Below are 21206 nucleotides of genomic sequence, written 5' to 3' on the forward strand. Positions count from 1 at the left end.
CCTTGTGTTTGGTGTGCGCAGTGCTGTGTGTATGCCCCTTGTGTTTGATGTGCGCAGTGCTGTGTGTATGCCCCTTGTGTTTGGTGTGTGCAGTGCTGTGTGTATGCCCCTTGTGTTTGGGTGTGCACCATGCTGTGAGGTGGCTGTTCAATCCAGACCACCTGCCCACGGCTCAGGCAGGCACAAGGGTGTCCATGAGCACTTGGACGGGGGGATGTCACAGGGGTTGGGAGAGAAGTCCCAATGCCCGCCTCTGGCGAGTAAAAGCAAGTCAGTCCCCTGACAGAACAGCATGGCCCAGCTGGCTTCACCGCTGACCTGACACAGAATCCGGGGTCATCCAGGACCCAAGCCTGACCCCATCCATACGGCAACCTAGATGCCTGCACACTCACAGCCTCTGGGAACTCGTCCTGCCCTGTAATCACTGTGATAATGTCACCACAGAGATTCAGTGGAGTTAGTAATTCAAACCTGGAGTCTGGAATGTTCTAGAAGCTGCCAGGTCATGGCTCCCTTCTGTCTGAGTGTGCCCTGCAGGCCATTTGGGGCCTGGAGCCGACCTGGGTGCCAGCTCCTGGCTGTCTATGCAGGTGCCTGGCCACACTTCCACATGGCCCACAGAACATGCACCAGCTATATGAACTATGCAGAAGAAGTCCCGTCTCAGAGGGACACAGGCAGAGAGAGGTTCAAGTCACTGACCCAGTAAGGCAGAGCAGGTGTCTGGCTTGAGTTCTGTGCTGTGCCCTGGGCCAGGCCCCTCGGCCAACCTGGAATCCTGCACCCGAGCTGTCTGCGCAGTGTTAGGACTGGATATGCCCCTCAGACAGTCACACATTCAAGTCTGATGGGCCACAGGTGACGGGGTCCCTGGCTGCGGCGTCCTGGAGGTGGTGGGGTTCTGAGGGCCCTGTGAGCAGCGTCAGTGACCTTGTGAGTGGACCCAGCCAGCTCTCTGACACGAGGACCCTGAGGAGGGGCAGGAATCTGGTCCTCAGCCCCGTTCTTCCCCGTCTGTCCATCTGTCTGTCAGCATTGACCCGGGCTTCCAGCACAGTGGGGAACAAACCTCTGATCTTCAAAAGCTCCTCTGTCTGGGACTGCAGCCCACGAGGACGCAGCTATGGTGTGCATACCCACTTGCCTCTCTGTGACACCCACGCGGTCTCTCTTACGTATTTGAAGGCTCTTCCAGGCCTTTCCAGACTCATAATCTGTCACATGGCTATGAAGATCACACGCTAGGAGCCCTGGGCTGGGCATGTGGGTAGGAAGGTGGCGAGGAGATGCTTCAGGTATCTCAGGCCCCACACCGGGGGCTCAAGCTGAGGAAAAGATTCTGCCTCAGGACGGAAGCAGCTGTAACTCCTCTGGGAGCAGGAGGGTCCCGCACCGCTGTGAGCCGCACCAGGCGGGCTCCCGCCATCCTGGAGGTGGGCTGGGGGAGGCTGGACGGCTCCGAGCTCCGCAGGGAGCACATGACAAAATCTCTTAATATGCAGCCAGCCCTCTGCGGTGAGCTTGGTAATTATTACTTCTGGAAAATCAGTGCCCTCCAAAATTTAAGCAAAATGAACATGTTAATTAATAAGGCCAAATTTCAAACTCCTCATACCACCAGGAGACCCTGGGCTGCATGATGTCACTCAGCATTCTGAGGCCGGAGGCTTCCTGGAACTGACTGGAAGGGGCTTTCTTCATGGCCTCTGAGCTCACAATTTCAAATGTAACACAACAGAGAGATGACAACTTGCATTGCTTTTGAACTAAGCCAAATGGCCACTTTCCTTAAAAATACTCCCAGCAAGGTGGCATGCACTTGTGGGTAGATGAACGAGAAGGAGAGAGAACAGCGTTTGAGTCACAGTCCCCCACGCTCTCCAGGAACCAAACTTTTAATCAGCTAAGAGGATGTCTCTTCTGAGGCTACAGAGCCAGCCCTGAGTGATATGACTGAAGCCAGGAAACTCCAATTCTGCAAGCTCTAGAAAAGCACCCTACCCTCCTGTCTTGTTGCTTCTGGACACCAAAAGTTTGTTCACCGCCATCCCTTCAGACACTGGAAAATATGTTATGCACAAGAGATCACGTTAAAAAGAAAATGCTGGCTATCCTGTGTGTGGAGAAGTCACGGCAGCTGCCCAGTAACTGCGAGGGGTCGATTGCTGCTCTGTGCTTCCTGGGACTGAATGCTGCACTCAGGACATACATCAGACATCCCACATCCCACGAGCCCTACCGAGTAGGCATCTCAATCACCCTCTGTATGGATGAGGAAACTGACTCCGAAGGGTCAAGGTCAAAAAGACGAATGCCCTTTCTTCAAAATTCATGTTTCTTCATTTTCGAATGTTACCATCACCTGTGCAAACATGGTTAGCCTCTGGCACAGAGTCCAGATAACGTTTTTGGCTCAGAAAAGGAAAGCATCTTATTCTCTGTCTATATCCATCTAACTGCTGGGTTTTTTCCATTCTAGGCGTTCATCCCAAAGCCAAGCTAACCACGGGCTCCTCCCCGATTGACTGCAGCATTCTGTCAGTCACTGGTGTTATTCTTCACCTTAGTTTGTAGATCAAGTACCCTGTCTCAGTCAACAGCACTCATTTATGAGGGAATTTTTGTACCATTATTTTTGTAGGTATCATCAGTATTCTTGGCAGTGGCTAAACATAAAATACACAAAATACACACCCAGCTAAGGAAAAACCCAAAATATGATTACTAACTCTCTCCCAAGGCTCACCATCTTTTTGCTAAAAGCAGGGGATCAGAAGGTAGTAGGCCATAAGTCAAAGTTCAAGAGATTTCCTTATTCCATGCTGTGGTCAGAGGTCACCTCCCCCCACCCTACCCCACCCCTCCCTGACCTGCCCTGTCCTGCCCACCTTACCACACACAGAAGTAATACACAGCAGAGGCAGCTCCAAAGATCAGTAAGGAAAAGAAACTTTTGCCACTAATGGTTCTCTTCCCCACAAAGAATGGCACGTATACATTATCCTCTCCCAAACTTGTTTTCAGATGAGCTAAAGACGTAATTGTAAATGATGAAATCACAAAAATGTCAGGCTTGAATACAGGAGAATATCTTGTCCTCAGAGTAGTAGCGTATTTCTTTAGAAACACAAAAATGAAAACCGTAAGTGAACATTTCATCCCTATCAACTTTTCTTTAAACTACCAAAGTAGAACCAATGAAGGTGAAAGGCAAGCTTGTAAAATGTGAGAAGCCATAGAAACAAGTGTATAGAAAGTCATGGCCCACACCCGTGATCCTAGCTACTCGAGGGCTGAGATCTGAGGATCCCAGCTCCAAGGGCCTGTGCGGGAACATCCATGAGACTCTTTTTTTGGGGGAGGGAGGGGTCCAGTCGTGGGGCCTGAACTCTGGGCCTGGGTGCTGTCCCTCAGCTCTTCAGCTCAAGGCTAGCTCTCTACCACTTGAGCCACAGCGCCACTTCCGGCTTTTTTCTTTTTGCTTATGTGGTGCTGAGGAATCGAACCCAGGGCCTCAGGCATGCAAGGCAAGCAGCGCTCTACCACTGAGCCACCTTCCCAGCCTTCATGAGACTCTTAAGTCCAATGAGTCAGAAAACAAAACAAAACAAGACAAAAGCCAGAAGTGGAGCTGTGGCTCAAGTTGCAGAATACCAAACTTGAGCAGAACAAAGCTAAGCAACATATAAGCTGTCAAACTCAAGATCCACTACTGGTCCAAAACAGAAAACGAAAAATGTATAGAGAAATTATATACATGAGAAAATGCTGAACCATCCCAAAGAACAATACACAGAAAGGCAGGGCCAGGAGTTCTGTGGAAGAGGTGGTACAAATGGGAACTGCTCTAGAGACAATCCGTCCAAATTCATCTGGGATCAAATGACACCCCTCCTGAGGGACTGGCACCTGTGCCCTGGGAGACAGGAGAAAAATGTAGGCAGCAACACTGTAAATAGATTTTAAGATAAAATACACCACATGTCCAGGGACAGGATGAACCAAGCGCGGTGACAGGTCTGTGTGATGGACCAACTATGGTGAGGTGTACCTACATCCGCAGCGATCACGCACACGGATGAATACAAAGGTGAAGTGACAAGAGTATGCGCCATATGGCACCCACTGTATGCAATTAAGACTGTAAATGAGATGTTGCGTATACCTTCACAAATATGAAGTAAGACAATGCCAATCTAGGGGACTGAACTCAGAGCCCGGTCACTATCCCTGAGCTTGTGTGCTCAAGGCTAGCTCTCTACCCCTTGAACTACAGCTCCACTGCCAGGTTTTTTTGTTAGTTAATTAGAGGTAAGAGTTTCACAGACTTTCCTGGTTTTAGACTGTAATCCTCAGATCTCAAGCTCCTGAATCACTAGGATTATAGGTGTGAGCCACTGGAACCCATCAGTAAAACTATTTTCTTTTGTTTTGTTTTTCCTTGCCAGTCCTGAACTCAGAGCCTGGGCACTATCCCTGAGCTTCTTTTGCTCAAGGTAGCTCTCTATCACTTGAGCCACAGCACTACTTCCGGCTTTTTGTTTATGTGGTCCTGAGGAATTGAACCCAGGGCTTCACGAATGCTAGGCAAGCACTCTGCCACTAAGCCACATTCCCAGCCAAAGTAAAAACTATTTTTATAAGGCATTAGGGAAGCACAGAGGAGATTGAGGTGGTGGTGGAGGAAATGCAGACGGGGAGGCTCTGAGCTCGGCGGGAGCCTGGTGTGCATTTCATGCTGAGATGAGGGAATATGTGTGCTCATTTTATCAACCCTCATTTACAAAGTATTTCATTATTATACAAAATGCAACCAAAACAAAAAGACTTTTCAATAGTCCTGGGAACAGAGACACCTGCACAGAACTCTACTATTCTTCACAGTCTGGTTAAGAAAATTAAAATGGCTAGGTTGCTCCCTGGGCAGGGCGATACGTGAAGTTTTATTGGTTTAATCACCCTCTAACGGGGCTCTGTACATGGCTCAGCATGAGCAGCAGCAGTGGCTTGGCTCTCCTGGGAGAGCTGTCCTCTGGGGTTCAGGACCTGCTCTGGGGCCTTAGCAGCTCATGTATGGAGCCAGAAAATACGGCAGGCAGGGATTTCATAGACCCATGCTTCCTTTTCTTCTAGTCAGGAGAATGGAGAGAGGGAGTGAACCAGGGCCATCTCAGGAGATGGTTAGATTCTGTCTATTGGAAAAACCATGAAGGTCCCTCTGAGTGGACTTGAACAGACACATCATATCATGTACAGAATAACAGCCCTTTGAATTTGTGGGGATTTAAGAGACTGTCAGACTTTCCATAGACATCAGCCCGTTGGGTCTTGTGCCGCGTCGTTTGGGACACAGCTTTGATTCACTTGGTCTAGAGAAGAAACTGGGGCTCTGGCTTTCTGTTCCCAGTCCTCCCCCCCCCACCATATGACCTTGCTCAGGTGAATCTATTTATGAACTTCTGGTTTCTCACTGCTGAATGGAATTTAATCTCACTACTGAATGGAGTTTCACTGGTTTAGTCACTCTCTAAAAGAGTCAAAATGCCCAGCCAAGGATGACAGGAACTCTGTGAGCCCTTTGATAGAAGGTGGCTGGTCTCACCTCACCATTACTATTTGGACCTCAGCCTTTCCCCTGTAACAGGTTGGCATTCTGAAATGCTTTATGGCTTGTAGGTCTGCTGGGAGAAAAATTACACTACAGTAATCAACATTACATGAAACATCTATCAACATGGCAATAACTTCTCATGTAGGAAGCCAGGCATCAGAGGCTCACGCCTGTAATCCTAGTTACTCAGGCTGAGATCTAAGGATCGAAGTTCAAAGCCAGCCTGGTCAGTAAAGTCTGTGAGATTCTTATCTACTAAAAAGCTGGAAACGGTGCTGTGGTTCAAGTGGTAGAGCACCTGCCTTGAGCAGAAGCTCAGAGACGGCACCTAAGCTCTGAGTTCAAGCCCCAGGATCATCATTTAAAAAAAAAAGAAAAAGAAAAGAGTCATTTTGTAATATCTTCAGGCCTACACTGCAGCTGGACTGGCCCTGCTGTGGTCAAAGGTGACTGGAGACCAGAAGAACCTGCAGGACTTTCCAATATCTGGAGACCCAACCTCCCCCTGGTCCACGCCAGACCTCTGGGCACACACCCAAGGCATAGGCTGGTTTAAGAACCATTAGTCTAATCTGTCATCTGCCATTAAAAGCCTTTGTTTCTCAAATGGAGCCCTGGGCCACTAAAATTTTAGGGTTATTGGAAGAAAGGATTCACAGACTCTGCCATTGAATCAGAGACTGACAAATATATTGGCTCAGTTATGGATGTCACGAGAGGCAGAAGGCAGATCAGGCAGCTGCTTATTAGGGCTGGCTCCATTTCTGTACAGATTTATTTTCTCCCATGATTCACCACGGAGGTGGATGGAGGCTGACACCACGTGACAGCGTGGTGATCTTTACCAGCCTGAAAGCCATCCATCCTCTCCCACTGATTCCTGACTTACTCTTTTCACCATTCTGAACCTGTAGGCAGGGAGAGTTTGGAGCCACCCAATCCTGTGAGATCGGCCACACAGTAAATGTAGAAGGAAGTGTTGATGAAGTGAACCATTGTGGACTGTGTCCTCTGCTGATTAGGTTTTGGGGACAGTGATTCCAAAGAACAGTGTAACAACCCAAGTTCTGCTCAACAGCCACATCCCTTGGCTGCCTAAAAATATGGATTTTGAGGGCTATAGAAACATGAGCTCGGTTAGATAAACACATGTACATGTAAATTATATGTATCTCTGTGTATATCAATATCTCCATGTGAAGGCACTGGAATTTGGCTGAGAGCCTGAGGCACAAAAGGTTGGTGTGGCGGGGGTGGAGTAGGGGGAAATTTTGTCACTGAAACGAAAGGTCAACACATTTCTACTACAGGTGAAAGTACAGATAAACCACCACGAATGAGCCTTGGTTGTGATTACATCAGAAAAAAGGTGGTTGCTGTCTGCCTTGGGGAAACAGGACTGCCTTTACTGACGGGATGGTGGATTCCGGCTATGAATCCTTATTCTCACATGGTAACTAGCAGTCAGCCCTCAGCAGCCGAGAGCACATTACTGCCCAGGAGAAGGAAACAGGAAGCGGTCCTGAGGAGTGGCAGTCTCCTGGAGGAAAGGTAAGCAGAAGAGACCTAACAGTGCCAGGAGCCCTGTGGCAGTCCCAGCAAGGATGGCTTGAGCCCAGCTTTAGGGAAGGGTTGACGTGGGGATGGGGTTCATAGATCCTGAGGCAACAGAAGGTCTAGTGCTCAGGGAGCTGCACCCAGCTTACCTCGCTGGTCCTCAGTCAGGGAGGGTGGTCAGCTGGGGAGTAGGGGTGAGGGAGGACTCGCAGCAGCCTTTGGGAATCTAGCCTTTATCCCAGGTGCACGTCGTGATAATGAGAAGGTTTTATATAGGAAGGTCAGTGTGAACGCATTCTCATTTTAGACGATCTCTCAGGGACAGAATAAAGGGAGAACATTCTTGACTAGGGAAGGGAAGCAGAGATGGATGCCTGCAGGAGCATGGTGCGAGGTGATGCTGGAAATGGAGGACAGACTTCGGTAGTGTGCAAAGGGAGGACACAGTGGAGGTGAGGAAGGTAGTGGTCAAGACCGCTGCTGGCTTTCTGACGGGGCCACTGGGAGGTGGTGATTGTCACGAGAGCTCAGAAGCTCGGGTGGCACGGCATGAGCTGACGCCAGGAGCAGAGCGTGGCGTCCTCCTCGAAGCTGCTCATTGCCGGAGCCGTGGAGTCAATTAACCGCCAGACAAGTTGTTAAATCTTTAATCTTTTCAGGCTATAACGCCAAGTTTTTTCAATTTCTACGAATTTTGGAGCTCATATCCATAAATTTGACATTTAATTTTACTTTCCCTATAGGATCTCATCCATTTAACACATATTTGTCAAAAACCTGTATTCTCAACACTGAGCACTGGGCTGTGGAAGATAAAAGCATAATGAAAGGCTCTCTTTGTCCTTGAGTAGCTTCCATTGGTCTGGGAGTGAAGTTATTGGGAAGTGAGAGCTGAATACTAAAATGAACAGTTGGAAGATTTGCTGTTAGGACAGGTGGGGCTGACCATACTTTCAGCAGGTTAGGGGAAGAAAAGGTCACGGATCCCATATACAGCCGAGGAGAGGGGACGGTCCCACGGAGGCTTTCCCTGCTGGGAAACGAAGAGGCGTTCCCTCTGCCTGTGGGGTGTTCCGTCAGATAAGGCCGGAGGCCCACGCTGTGCACAGTGGAGTCTTGGCAGCACGGAGGGAGATCCCATCCACCCCCCTGCCAGGGCCTGGGCACACCCCCAGGAGCTGCAGCACCCCTGGCTGCAGATCCAGCCACAGCTGCATCCTCATCCGCACACTTCCAAATGCTGCCTCGATTTAGAACTGCCTTGTTACGTGATCCCAAATCGCTATCACTGACTGTACTCTGGTGTGCTTGTGTCTCCTGTGATAGATGATCCTAAAACTCTCCACCGTCACACTGCCATGGCTTCTGTCTAAAGCTGATTCTTCATGAGAAATAGTGCACTGGGTTGTACTGGCCTTGAAGAAACCACAGGAAGGAAGGAAAGGTGGTTTAGGCCTCCAGACCACTGTGAGCCATCAAGCCAGGCTCGTTTCTAACCCCAACACACCCTTTCCTTAGTTCTGCTATGGCAGAAGCTGAACTATCTGAAGAAAGGGTCAACACACTTAGCCCCAAAGGAAATGCACATCAGAACTCCACTGAGAGTTGCTCACCCCTTGGTGAATGGAATTCACCAAGGGATCAAACAACAAATGCCGGCAAAGATGTGTAGTTAAACGAGCCCTCATTACACTTCAGGGTGGAAGGTAACCTCGTTCATCCTCTCTGGAAGTCAGGGCAGAAAATCACTGAAAACTGAAAGCAATGCTATGCCACTCCTAGAAATACGCCTGAAGGATGAGTATCACCATGCGGGAGAGAGACTCCTGGCAGCATTTGAAATAGCCAAGATATGGAACCAGCGCAGGGGCCCAACAACCAAAGAAGGGGAAAGAAAACGGAACATTTTGGTGTGCCCCATTCAGATGTAAAATGTGGGGTGCCACTGAGCCATAAGGAAGACTGAAACTGTCATTTTGAGGAACGTGGTAGAAACTGGAGCTCATCATGTTAAATGAGATCAGCCAAGGGCAGGAAGTCAAATGTTGCCTGGTCTCCGCATGCTCAAAACATAGCTCCCCCCAATAACACGCTGTGGTTGTAAGGAATTTTATCCTCAGCGCTTTCTCTAGATTCACAGGGCGTGACTGATGTGAGGGCATCACCGACCTTTCTTCTCCCCCTGCCTCCACGATCCCACACTTAAGAGTGTGCTTTGTGTTCTGACCTGCCGCCTCCCAGTCCGTGGGTAGCAGGAGCAGCTTCTGTCATCACACACCATGTCTCGAGTCCCTTGCTGAGATCATCTGGGGTCCTGACACTTCCCCGCCCGTTTCGGCTCATTGCCAAGAATTCAGCCTATGTACTCAGCACCAGTCAGTTCTAAAGTGATTTAGGTACGCACAGCCACAGTTCGTAATATATGCCGCCTTGAATTTGGAGGGAGGCCTTGGTAGGGCCAGTAAATCACTCACCAAACAGTCTCCATCCAGTGCTGGAGGATATAGAAGGCAATTTCCACTCCTATAATATTAATTTCTTGGATTCTGTCATGGGCTTCAGTACCCATGATAAATGTTTTTACAATGCATACCAAATTAACCCAACCTGATTAGAGGCCTTTATAAGTTATTAATGGGATGTCACTTCAGCCCGGTCCTCTCCACGTACATGACATTTCATTAAATACTCTAACCTTGTTGGGAAGATCAATCTGTCTATCCTCGCTAGATTTGTCAACTTCAATAAAATGCTCTCTGCCCACTGGGGGGCGGCTGTGGGCCCCAGTGAGCAGCGGTGGGCCTAGGGGGGCGGGCAAGGACGCTTCGGCCTCAGGGCGGCTCCCTAGGCTGCCTGGAGAGGAAGGCTGACCCGGGAGGGGGGACCTTCCTCCCCAGGTGAGGAGGGTCAGAGGAGAAAGAGCCAGAATGCCAGGTGGGCTGTGGAGGGCCAGCCACGATCACAGGGGGCCCAGGAAGGAGCTAGGAGGCCAGGAGGGCTCAGAAGGCCGGGCTCAGGCTGCCATGGGGACTCGCTGCTGAGCCTGCTGGCCTGACAGGCGCAGACCCAAGGAAGCAGCGTGGGCGGCCTGTGCGGGCCCACCTGCCTCCTGCCTCCCGCCTCCCCACCTGCTCTGGGGGTGCTTCCCGTGACGCCTCTCCATGCTCTTCATCTTCATATCCTAAGCTGTGGAAGATTTCCTAGAGGACGTATTAAACCCACTCTCTGAAGCTGCTCTTTTATCATGAGCATCATAGCAAGCCAGGCACAGAGAGAGAGAGAGACAGACAGACAGACAGACAGAGGCAGAGAGAGACAGCAAGAGACAGGGAGAGAGGGGGTTCTCATTGTCTCTGAGCCTCTGAGTATCTCAGAGAAGCCCAGCCCTGAGTTCTTAATGGCTAGTGCAGTGCGGGCATAGCTGAGAACACCTCCATGGCTCGTTCCAAAGGGAAAACACAGATCCCATCACAAATGCTCTGCCCACGGAGAGCAGTCCTACAGAGCTGCTTGAGAACCGTTCGTTTGACGAAATGTCTCTTCTAGGAATGACAGCTATGGAAACAAAGGGACATTTCCAAAATGCTGAGTGTCTCATAGCTCCAGCCCACAGACACAGCCTCGTGGAAGAGCTGACGACTTGTGGGGGGCACAAACAGGGAGAGCCTCCGGCCAGCAGTCACACAGACGGGAAGATGCAGGAAGGTCGAAGAGCTAGCATGACACGTGATGCACCTCTTGGTGGGTATGGCTGCTCCTGATGGAGGAGACAGGGCGGGAGAGGCCCGGTGTTGGTGGAGGACAGAAGGCAGCAGAGGCCCTGGTCATCACTGTGTACACATTTCTCCTCTGACCTGACTTTTTCCGGCCAATGTGTTTCTCATTTCTATTCTCAGTAGAAAGGTCACAGCCTGGGCCCAAAGCAACTCTTTTGGGAGGAATCTGCGAGCAGCCACGGGCATTGCTGGGGGGAGCCTGGCTGTAGGAGGAGGGAGTCGCTGGTGCATGCTCTGTATCTTCCAAAGTGGCCATTGCCACGCAGGTGACCCTCACCTCCCTGACTGGATGAAGGTTGTAGGCGGCTCTCTCCAGGAGGTGAGGACTGCCCACTGGACTCTGTGCTCACCAGAGGACAGAGCCCTTCACTGCTCTTTGTCCCATGCATCAATTTCCGGTGACTTTTAGGGTCCCTGAGCCACAGGAAGGCTGCAATTGCTCAGCGAGGTGCTCCCGTCTCCTCCGGGAGCTTGAGCTGCAGCTGCACGCTCCGCTCCCCAAGGGGAATTACTTGCTGTGATCCGACTCATTATCATTAGAGCAGATTTACTTTAGGGAGCAATATTTACCTTTTAGAATAAAATGGCAATGAGGGATTTGTGGCTTGCTGTCACTTAATGGACCCACGCGCGCAAGGTCTGCTCTGAAGTGCGCACTTCCTCACACGCAGACAGAGTGGGCTCCAAGAGTTCTCGTCATGGGGGTAGGTGAAGGGACCCCAGCACCAGGCCGCTCCCAGGACACGGGATCACCTCGGACAGGGCCAGACCATCTGCCCAGGTTTGCAGAAAGGCTTTCTGGGAAATCAGTGTTTCTACACTGTCCACATCTGCATAGACATGCAACAGCAGGGGACAGGTTGTGGCTGAGACCACAGAGGAAGTGTGCTGACCCCGGCACAGCATGCAGGACAGTCTCTTCACAATGAGGTCCATCGCCTCTGCTAGCCAGCACAAGGAGGCATGCCATTGAGATGACCTTGAGATAAAATCCACCAAGGTGCCTCCCTCCCCCCCCCATCCTCTGTCTCAGGTAGCCAGTGTTCTAACCCCCACTTGTCACATCAGCTTTGCTGGCTGCTATATGCAAGTGATACCACACAGCGTGTGTCTCTAAGTGTCTGGCTTGTTCTTTTCACTTATTACAACCTCTTCCAGCTTCTCCTACTTCATAAAAAATGTCAGAATTGTAGCTGTTTAAGGAATGGTAAGTATTTCACTGTGGATCTATGCTGCATTTTCTTTACCCAGACATAAAGTTGCCCTTAAGATAGGAGGAATGAGCCGGGCGCTGGTGGCTCACACCTGTCATCCTAGCTACTCTGGAGGCTGAGATCTGAGGATCACGGTTCAAAGCCAGCCCGGGCAGGGAAGTCCGTGAAACTCTTATCTCCAATAAACCACCAGAAAACCGGAAGCAGTGCTGTGGCTCAAGCGGTAGAGCGCTTGCTTTGAGCTGAAGAGTGCAGGGACAGCACCCAAGCCCAGAGTTCAAGCCCCAGGACAGACAAAAAAAAAAAAAAAAGATAGGAGGAATGCGCTGAGATCTACACAGCACGAGGCTACGATGGTTACCCTCAACGTGTTGTGTCCTTCAAAGCCACAGCAGATTTGGAGTGGCAGTTGTGTCAGGTGGTGGACATGCTGATGATCTGATATGGTTATCACTGCCAGGCCATGTGCACTGAAACACCTCACTGTATCCCACCAACTGTACACGTACGTGTCAGTTAAAAATAATAAAACCCAGAGGAAAAAAGCATGATAAGAATCCCAAGTTTCACATAAGTTTATAAACTACAGAATTCCACAAGTCTATAAGCACCAAAGGTTAGCAATGAACATTGAACTGGACACCCAGTTCCTTCCTCGGCATTAGTGTCCGTGTGGCACACTGTTCTACGGTGTGGATTTCTCTCTCTCCAATCATTTTATGCTTAATGCTTAGGAACATGTGACTATGTAAATTAATTGATTAAGCAATCCATTTATGCATGCGTTTCTTTTTTTTTTTTGAGTCCGGTCGTGGGGCCTGAACTCTGGGCCTGGGCGCTGTCCCTCAGCTCTTCAGCTCAAGGCTAGCGCTCTACCACTTGAGCCACAGCGCCACTTCCGGCTTCTTTCTTTTTGCTTATGTGGTACTGAGGAATCGAACCCAGGGCCTCAGGCATGCAAGGCAAGCGCTCTACCACTGAGCCACCTTCCCCATATGCATGCATTTCTTATCTCAACAAATATTTAGTTCTTCCAATCCTGGTTCTTCATGACCCCCTCCTACCTCACCCCGATTTTGACCCATTAAATATACCCTTGAAGTCTCTGCTAGCAGTAGGGACACTTCAGTAATCACTAAAATTCTTTTGTGGCTCATATACTCCCGTTCCTCTGAACCAATTCAAGACCATGGAAGAAACCAGCGACCAGTAAAGTATAATTGTACTGCAGGGGAAAAGACTATTTTCTTTCATAATTCAGTAGGCAGCCCAGCCAATAAAACCCTATGCAAAATTTAAAAAAACCAACCATTTTCCATGATAGTTAGGGAATAGACAGCTCTGCATAGACCGTGACTTCAATGCAGCCACATTCAAGCACCTGGTCTGAGCTGCCTGCCAGCGGACAGCATCGTTTCTCAACACAGAGCTAAGTGAGACTGGATGCATGTAAATGTCAACCTTCCCGGAGTCCCTGGGCCAGACCCCTGCAGACCCTCGGCCAGGAGTGAGTGGGTGAGCACTGGGACTGGGGTTCTGTCTGTTCAGCCACCTGTGTGGGGCTCTTTTCACTTCACCATCCTTAAAGTTCGCAGGGCTTCACACAGCCCAAATTGCTGGTTAGAGGGGGGAAGCCCCTGGCCTCCATGCGGAGCTAGGAGGCCACCTGGAGTTCCCCATGTGCCGTTCTCTGCTGGGAGGGGAGAGAAGGCCTGCCTTCTTCACAAGACCCTCAACAGGGGGAGGGTGAGCCCCAAGAGCCAAGTTCAATGACCCTTCGTCAACCTCATCCTTACAATTCACAGCAAACCTAGAGTCTAAACCCAGCCACAGCTGGGCACTACTTTACGGGTAGGGCTCTGGGCACCAGAGCCCCTGTGTTGGGGGGTAAAATGTCCCTAGGGCTTGGCACCCAGATGTGACACTACTGAGAGGTGACTAGATCACGAGGAAGGGAATGTCACCAGTGGATTGGTCCACGGATGTGTCCGTAGCGGAGTGGGTGTCAGAAGATGGTGCTTGTGTGAAGGAAGTGAGTCACAGGGCGATGGCCTTGCTGCCCCCCCACCCCTGCTTCCAGCAGCCCTGTGGCTGTACCACGTTCATTCCTCCTCCAAAGCCAGCGGAGCCTGACTGTGGATTAGAGCCAAGATGAACCCTAACCCTCCCGCAGGAAGCAGTTTCCCCAGGCATTTCATCACAGCAACAGAAAGTTAATGTAGCATGCTCCTCCCATTTCATGAAAATTCTCTGTCCAAAGAGAAATGGCCATTTTACGCATTCAGATAGTCTAGTGTATTTATCTGAAACTTGATGCCTGTTCATGTCCACATGCACGTGTGTGTACACACACACACACACACACACACACACATGTACAGGGAGTACAGGGAGAAATGATCGGCCTAGACAGCATCAAACTCATGGCTGCTGAACTTGAACTTGGCCTGCTTACCAGCTGCTGTCCCTTGGGGCCCCACCCTGCATACTGCAGCTTTGCATTGCTGACTTCCGGTGGGTCCAGACTCTGAGGGTCCCTGAGGAGACAGACAGACAGAAACAAAGCAAAGTGTTGGGAACCAAGAATTTAGAATGCTTCCATTTTACCCTCCAGCCACGTGTCTTCCTCCACCCATCACTCCAGCTCCAGGAGCCTGTCTCTGTTTATGGAGCGGAATGTCTCACTCAGTCTCCATTAGATCTTCCCCGATATACATAATTTATGTGAAGTTGAAATAGGTCCATCGCCACTTAACCCACATGGTAAATATTCATCACTAGAAAATATGCAGGGAAGTCTACACATCAATTTTTAAAATATCCAGGGCAGTCAAAATTAAAAATTGAAATGCACAGCCACACGGTAGTAAATCCCTACAACTTATATTTTCATTTTTGGCTTTCCTGGCGGATGATAGTTTTCTAAGCACAATGCCAGGTTGCCTGCCGCCTCGGGAGAGATCACCTCTTTTTGTTTCTGCTGATAGAGACACCTCTTCAGGGAAAGGGAGTGGGGGTGGGGCACAGACTGAGAATCGAGGGGGAAGATCTTTATCTCCTATTGGACATCACTTGTAGTTTTCATTCTTAATGTACTGATACCATGACAACAAAATCCTATCTATGCAAAGTTCTTAATAAAACCCATACTCAAAGAAACATGCAAAAAACCTTTTAACACTATTACAACAATGGACTGTTCCATGTATTTGGTAATAGTGGCTATGTTCAACAGGTAGAAGAGTGATTCTCATATTTATTTTGGAAGGCACCACCCCATGTGAAGAGTGGCGGACTGCTTTGCCAATGAACTCCATATCATGTGGGGTTTCTTACACTGAATCAGAGCTGTGAACGCACTAATTTGTCTAGGGAGAAAACAGGTAAATGTCCCTTGAGAAAGCAAGAAATGATGTGAGGAGCTTCTAGACATGGGAGGAAGCAGGAGGAAGGAAGGTAAAGCTGGTGGACATAAAGGGGCTCAAACTAGAAAATCGGAAGTGATTGTTGAGTGATGGTATCAGAAACAACGCAAACCAACAAACCAAAACAAGGAGCTGGCACAGGCAGAGGGGGAAAGGATTCAGGGAGAGACAGCCATCAGAGCCATGCGTAGTTGGAGGTAAGGCTTCTGGGCTGGGAGAAGCCCAGGAAGTGATGGCAGGGCAGGGTGGGGTGGGGCGCAGGGAAGGGTATGCGGGCTGGGGAGGCAGCCAGAAAGAGAGGGCCAGACAGCGCACTGCTCAGCTGAACCGGGAACAAACATGCCTGGTGTATTTTGGATGTGGTTGGGTTGGTGCTCCACCACTTGAGCCATGCCCTAGTCTGTGGATGCTGCTTTCACAAGCACAGGAGATTCCTGGGAAAGCCTCTCCAAGAATGACTTAGAACCCACGAGAAGCAGAATACATTCGACCACAGGGAACATCTAAATCTTCCCATGACAAAAACATCACAAACAGAAAATGACTTTGGAAACAGAGAGAAAGAAAAACATTTACCACGTGTGTGTGGGCAAGTTGTGAAAGTCACACACACAAAAAGTAAGATTAAAAAAAACATAAAATATGTGGAAGAAAGAAAGACATGAACAAGCAATCCACAAAAAGGCATGGAAAGAGGCATGGAAAAGCACAGAAGCACGAACAAGCAGAAATGTCAGCTCTCACTGAGGTGGTGACTGGTCAAAGAAAGAAGGTTGTGATGCACAGGTTGGTGAGGTGTGAGGACACAGGCTCTCTCACACGTGTGTGTGTGTGTGTGTGTGTGTGTGTGTGTGTGTGTGTGTGTGGTAGGGGTCAGACTGGGATGGCCATCTGAGATACAGGCAATACCTCAGCACTTAAATTTAACCCTGCAACTTCAAGTCCGGGACACCTATAGCAAGATGCACCCACAAACAACATGCAGCACGCGTACACAAGGCTATAGTACTGCTACTTCTTTACATCGAAATGATTAGACTTCATTATGTATGAGGAGCATGGTGCTCACAGGACTGTCCCTTCTCAAGGCTGAGTGGCAGTTGGCAGAGGGTGGGATGCTGGTCATCAGAGGTGGGAGGGGAGCATCAGGGACACGTTGGAGGAAGGGAGCTGTGTCCGGGATGCAGGAGGATGAAGCACCAAGACCTCCTAGAGCGCGCGGAGACATGGCTCATGACCATGCTGTGCAGATTTCACATTGCTATGGGTAGATGCCGAGCGCTGCACCACAGGCAAGTAGAGGCAAACGGGGAGGAGGACGTGCCAGCCAGCTCTGTCAGGCAGTCCAGGAGGCACCACTGCACGTGTGCAACCATGATCCACCGGCTTCCCTCCCATGACTGTAACCCACCGCTGCCCCTGTACACTGCACTTCTGCTTCGGGCCAGCAGGACACCTGTGGAGTTCAAACGGTACCCCACAAGTGCGCTGAAGCCCAGCTCCCCACGGCTCTACGTGAGGTCTCTGTGGGTGCCAGTCACGGGCCCCGATTCAGCAAAGTGTTGGCATTCAGAGAGGAGGACCAGGCACTGGGGAGGAGCCACCGATGCAGACAGGCCAGGACTGCAGCTGTGTCTGCAGGCCCCAGACCAGGACAGCCACCGCCAGCCCAGAGTGGGAGAGGCTTGGACCAGAGCGTGGCCTCACCTCCACCCTGACTGGACTCGTGACCTCCAGAGCTAGGGAGGACAAGGGGCGGGAAGGGCCCGGCGTGGTCCTTGGCGGCTGGGGGAATCGTGGCAGCCCGCGGAAGGAGCAAGGCCCAGGCACTTTGCTCATACACAGAGGCTATCAGCTCTCGTGTGAAGAGCTTATACAAGGAGGGAAAACATATCACCAAGTGACTTGAGACTGATGCCCGAAGAGCAGACCCACAGGCGGGTCCCGTGAGGGACCCCTCTGCACAGGCTGACGACAGTGCAGCGCCCTCAGGGGCCAGCTCACCGTGACCCCACCCACCACCTTCTGGGCTGTTTTGGAACTTTCAGGGCCTCTCTCTCTCTGTGTACAAAGAGAGAGACTGAGATTCATGCAGGGGCTGGCCAGTGCCTCCCTCGCGTCCCCTCCTTTTTATTTATTCATTTGTCCTAAAGCATCCACAAGGCCGCGTGATGAGCCACCGCCAGGGTGGGGATGGATGGGTAAAGAAATGATGAAGGAAGAAGAAAATGATCTGGACTTAGTGTATCTCAAAATAACTATGCAATCCATTCTAATTTTGCTTATTTGAGCAATAAACAAGACAGGGCATTCGTCATGTTGAATTCTGAAGAGTTTTATCAGTGAACGGCCAAGTTTGTTCATTTATCTTCCTAAGCTGTTTTGAGATATTGACAAACTTCGCAATGACGGTGGCAACTGAGAGGAAGAAGCTAAACAAATGGTTTCCTGGCTCCTTAGTTTTAGTGGCTAAAGACATAAAAAATACCATTTTCAGTGTCAAATACTATGGTTTTTCTTAGCGTTTTTATATGCTTAGCATGTAGTGGGAGATATAAAAAGGCAAGATACATTCCCTGTACTGAATGAGTCCCTGTAGCTCACACACACACACACACACACGCACGCACACATGTACACAGCCATTTGAACCATGCACACACGCACGCACACACACACACACGTACACAGCCATTTGAACCATGCACACACGCACGCACACACACATACACAGCCATTTGAACAATGCCCCAGACAGTTTTGCTTTTATTATTTTTTGACTAGGGTCTTCAAGACTGTGATTCTCCTCTTTACACTTCACGGGAATCATGGGTGCACACCACCACTCCCAGTTTTTTACAGGTTGAGGTGGGGTGTTGTGAACTTTTATACCCGGCTGGCCTTGAACTGTGACTCTCATGATAGCCAGCCATCCGACCAGCTGGACCTCTGTGAGAAGCCCAATACATATTAAACAAACAATAGGTAGATGAGGGGATGAGTAACTAACGGGATCTGGTCTCACCTCCAGTTACTGACTGGTTAGTCTGCAGTACTCTGAAACCACAAGGCACTTTTGGGTTTGCGTCACCCTGTATGGGCATCTTCAGAGATGGAGTTAAGCTTGTGGGTCAGGAGTCCTGGCTGGCACATCTTCCTGAGTGGCTAGCAGCCACCCCACTGGTCAGATCCAGCTCCCAGAATGCCTTTCCTCCCACAGGACTTGAGCACTTGCCAGGCTGAGCGCTGTGCTCATAAGGGCTGGGGCGGCTTGTTCTCCAGTCCCATTGAGGTGCAGCATAGCCCACAGACTTGAACATGCAGACTGCAGGTGGAGGTGAGGATCGCGCCACACAAACATGGATGGAGACTGTCCTGTCTGCCATGGTCTACACAGTGTCTATCGGGCCTGCTCTCAATAAAGATAAACCCCATTAAGGAAAGAAGTGACAGAAAGCAGGACAGAAAGACAGACAGACACATGCAGAGACACCCAAGAGAGACAGAGAGAAACAGGCAGAAGGCAGACACAGAGAGGCTGAGAGACAGAGAGACACACCGGGAAAGGCTAAGAGATGGGGAGGGCAGAGGTGTGTCTGGAAGGCTTGAGCAGTAAAGCAATTCTCAGGGTGAGGAAATGTTCTGAAATGGAATGAGAACGGTCACGCAACTCCGCAGGAATCACTGAGTGGTATCATTTAACTAGGTAAGTGGAGGGCATGAAAATCTTATTTCCAAGAGCCAGGGAAGGGAAGAGGGGAAGGAAAAGAGGAGGAGCAGGAGGAGGAGACAGGGAGGCGGGGGTAGTGGTCTCCTTCACCACCAGCAGGCCGCGGGCCTCGGCTGAAACCCAAGGCTGGCGCCACCTCCTGCTCTGCCCACCACTCCGGTGGCCTCGAGTGCAGCCTTCCCCGCTGAGGAAGTGTCTGGAGTGGGAATGCCTGTTCTTCCCACGGGTGAGGCTGACCGGCCCTCTCCAGGGGGAGGCCACAGGCAGCCTGTCTGCAATCCCAGTCTGTGAGTGCAGGAAGGAGGCTGCCTGGAGGACACCAGCGAGAGGGCGGCTACCCAGAGGAGGCTGGGGGTGTCCCACAGGCCGAGGTGGCTACGGGGGACACAGGGTGATGCCTCATAGCCCCTTCCGACGGGCCCTTCCTCTCTCTCCCCGTCCACCACCTTCACGACATCAGCTCCGGCTGGAGAGCTGCTCCCAGGGGCTGGGAGAGCAAACGGCCTTTCACTCAGGTGTGGGTTTGGAATGGAAGTGGCATAAAAACTACGCCAGACGCAGAGCTGGCACAGCACGTGAGGCAGGCTGGGCTCTGTGCCTGCTCCCTCTGGTGGGCAGGATGCACGGACAGGCTGCAAGCTGCATGCGTGCATGCTGTAAACACATGTGGGGTGTGTGCACATGTGCCAACACATGTGGGGGCATGTCAGCATGTATAGGGGCAGGTGCATGTGTGTGGACATGGGTTGGGGTGGCTCTTGGGCTGTGTGCCCAGCACCCCAATGTATTGCATCAAGAGCTGAGCCTAGGGTACCAGCTGGTACCTGGGGACGGTAACCAAGCTCTTGGATGAGTCATTCTAAACCAACTGAACTATGAGTATTGATCCTAAGCACAAACCTGGTGATAATGACCTGGCCTAAAGAAACGACGGAGAAGCCAGGCGCACAGACCTCCGGCGCAGCCTGGGCCGGGATGGAAAGTGGTCGATTAGGAAGCGCAGCAGTGGTGAACGAACCAGAGAAAAACATCTTCCCAGCAGAACCTCTTTGGATCCCAGAGCTAATTATGGAATCAGGGCTCAGGTGAAGAGTCGGCCCCTGCTCTCTCCATCGGGCTCCTGCTCCTAATTGCTGGCTGATGTGCCTGCAGCCTGAAGAGCAGCTTCCTTCCTTCCGGAAGGTTCTCTGCTAATTCTCAGGATGGCATTCCACTTGCAATCACAGGCTCCCCTCAACCTTCGTGCCCATTCTAACTGGGCCAGACCTTTCCTAGGGATGCCATCTACTCGGGGGACCTACGAACAGCAAAAGGAAGGCCTTGCTCAGAGGCGAGAGGAAGTCCAGGAGAGGCCCCAGGGTTCTGGGGACCTTGTCCAGCACCAGTGCCCTGGGACTGCCAGGGAGGGACTGGAGGAGCTGGGAGGGATGCAGGGATGGCCGTGTGGGTGTGCGCACGCGCATGTGCGCGTGTGTGCATGTGTGTGTGGCACCAGCTGCGTCGCCTTTGCAGCCTGGTCCTGTCCTCTCACCTTTCCATCTGTAAACTGCAGAGGTGGAGGCAGAGGCAGAGTGGTGCCGACACTGGAAGAGCAAGCTCCGTCCTCCCAGCTGGGGCCTGTGCCAGCCCTGCTGGCTTGGGTGGTGTCTGACACACGGGCCCCGTGGTGGTCAGTGTGCGGTGGGCAATGTGGCGGGCAGTGTGTGACAGGCAGTGAATGATGGGCAGTGTGTGGGGCGGGCAGCGCGGGGGCGGGCAGCATGGGGCGGGCAGCATAGGGTGGGTAGCGCGGGGGTGGGCAGAGCGGGGTGGGCAGTGTGTGGTGGGCAATGTGGTGGGCAGTGTGTGACAGGCAGTGTGTGGGGTGGGCAGCATGGGGTGGGTAGCGCG

General features: G+C 51.1%; 1 protein-coding gene across 1 annotated transcript in view; it reads right to left on the minus strand.

Moving 5' to 3' along the window:
- Positions 1 to 21206, minus strand: part of Dpp6 (dipeptidyl-peptidase 6) — a 196405-nt gene that overhangs the window by 90384 nt on the left and 84815 nt on the right. The window contains exon 7 of the mRNA XM_013027211.1: positions 14617 to 14698. Within this exon, the coding sequence (XP_012882665.1) occupies positions 14617 to 14698 (82 nt within the window). The remainder of the gene's footprint in view (positions 1 to 14616; positions 14699 to 21206) is intronic.

This window comes from Dipodomys ordii, unplaced genomic scaffold (genome assembly GCF_000151885.1).
Source record: "Dipodomys ordii isolate 6190 unplaced genomic scaffold, Dord_2.0 Scaffold101, whole genome shotgun sequence".
Classification (NCBI taxonomy): domain Eukaryota; kingdom Metazoa; phylum Chordata; class Mammalia; order Rodentia; family Heteromyidae; genus Dipodomys; species Dipodomys ordii.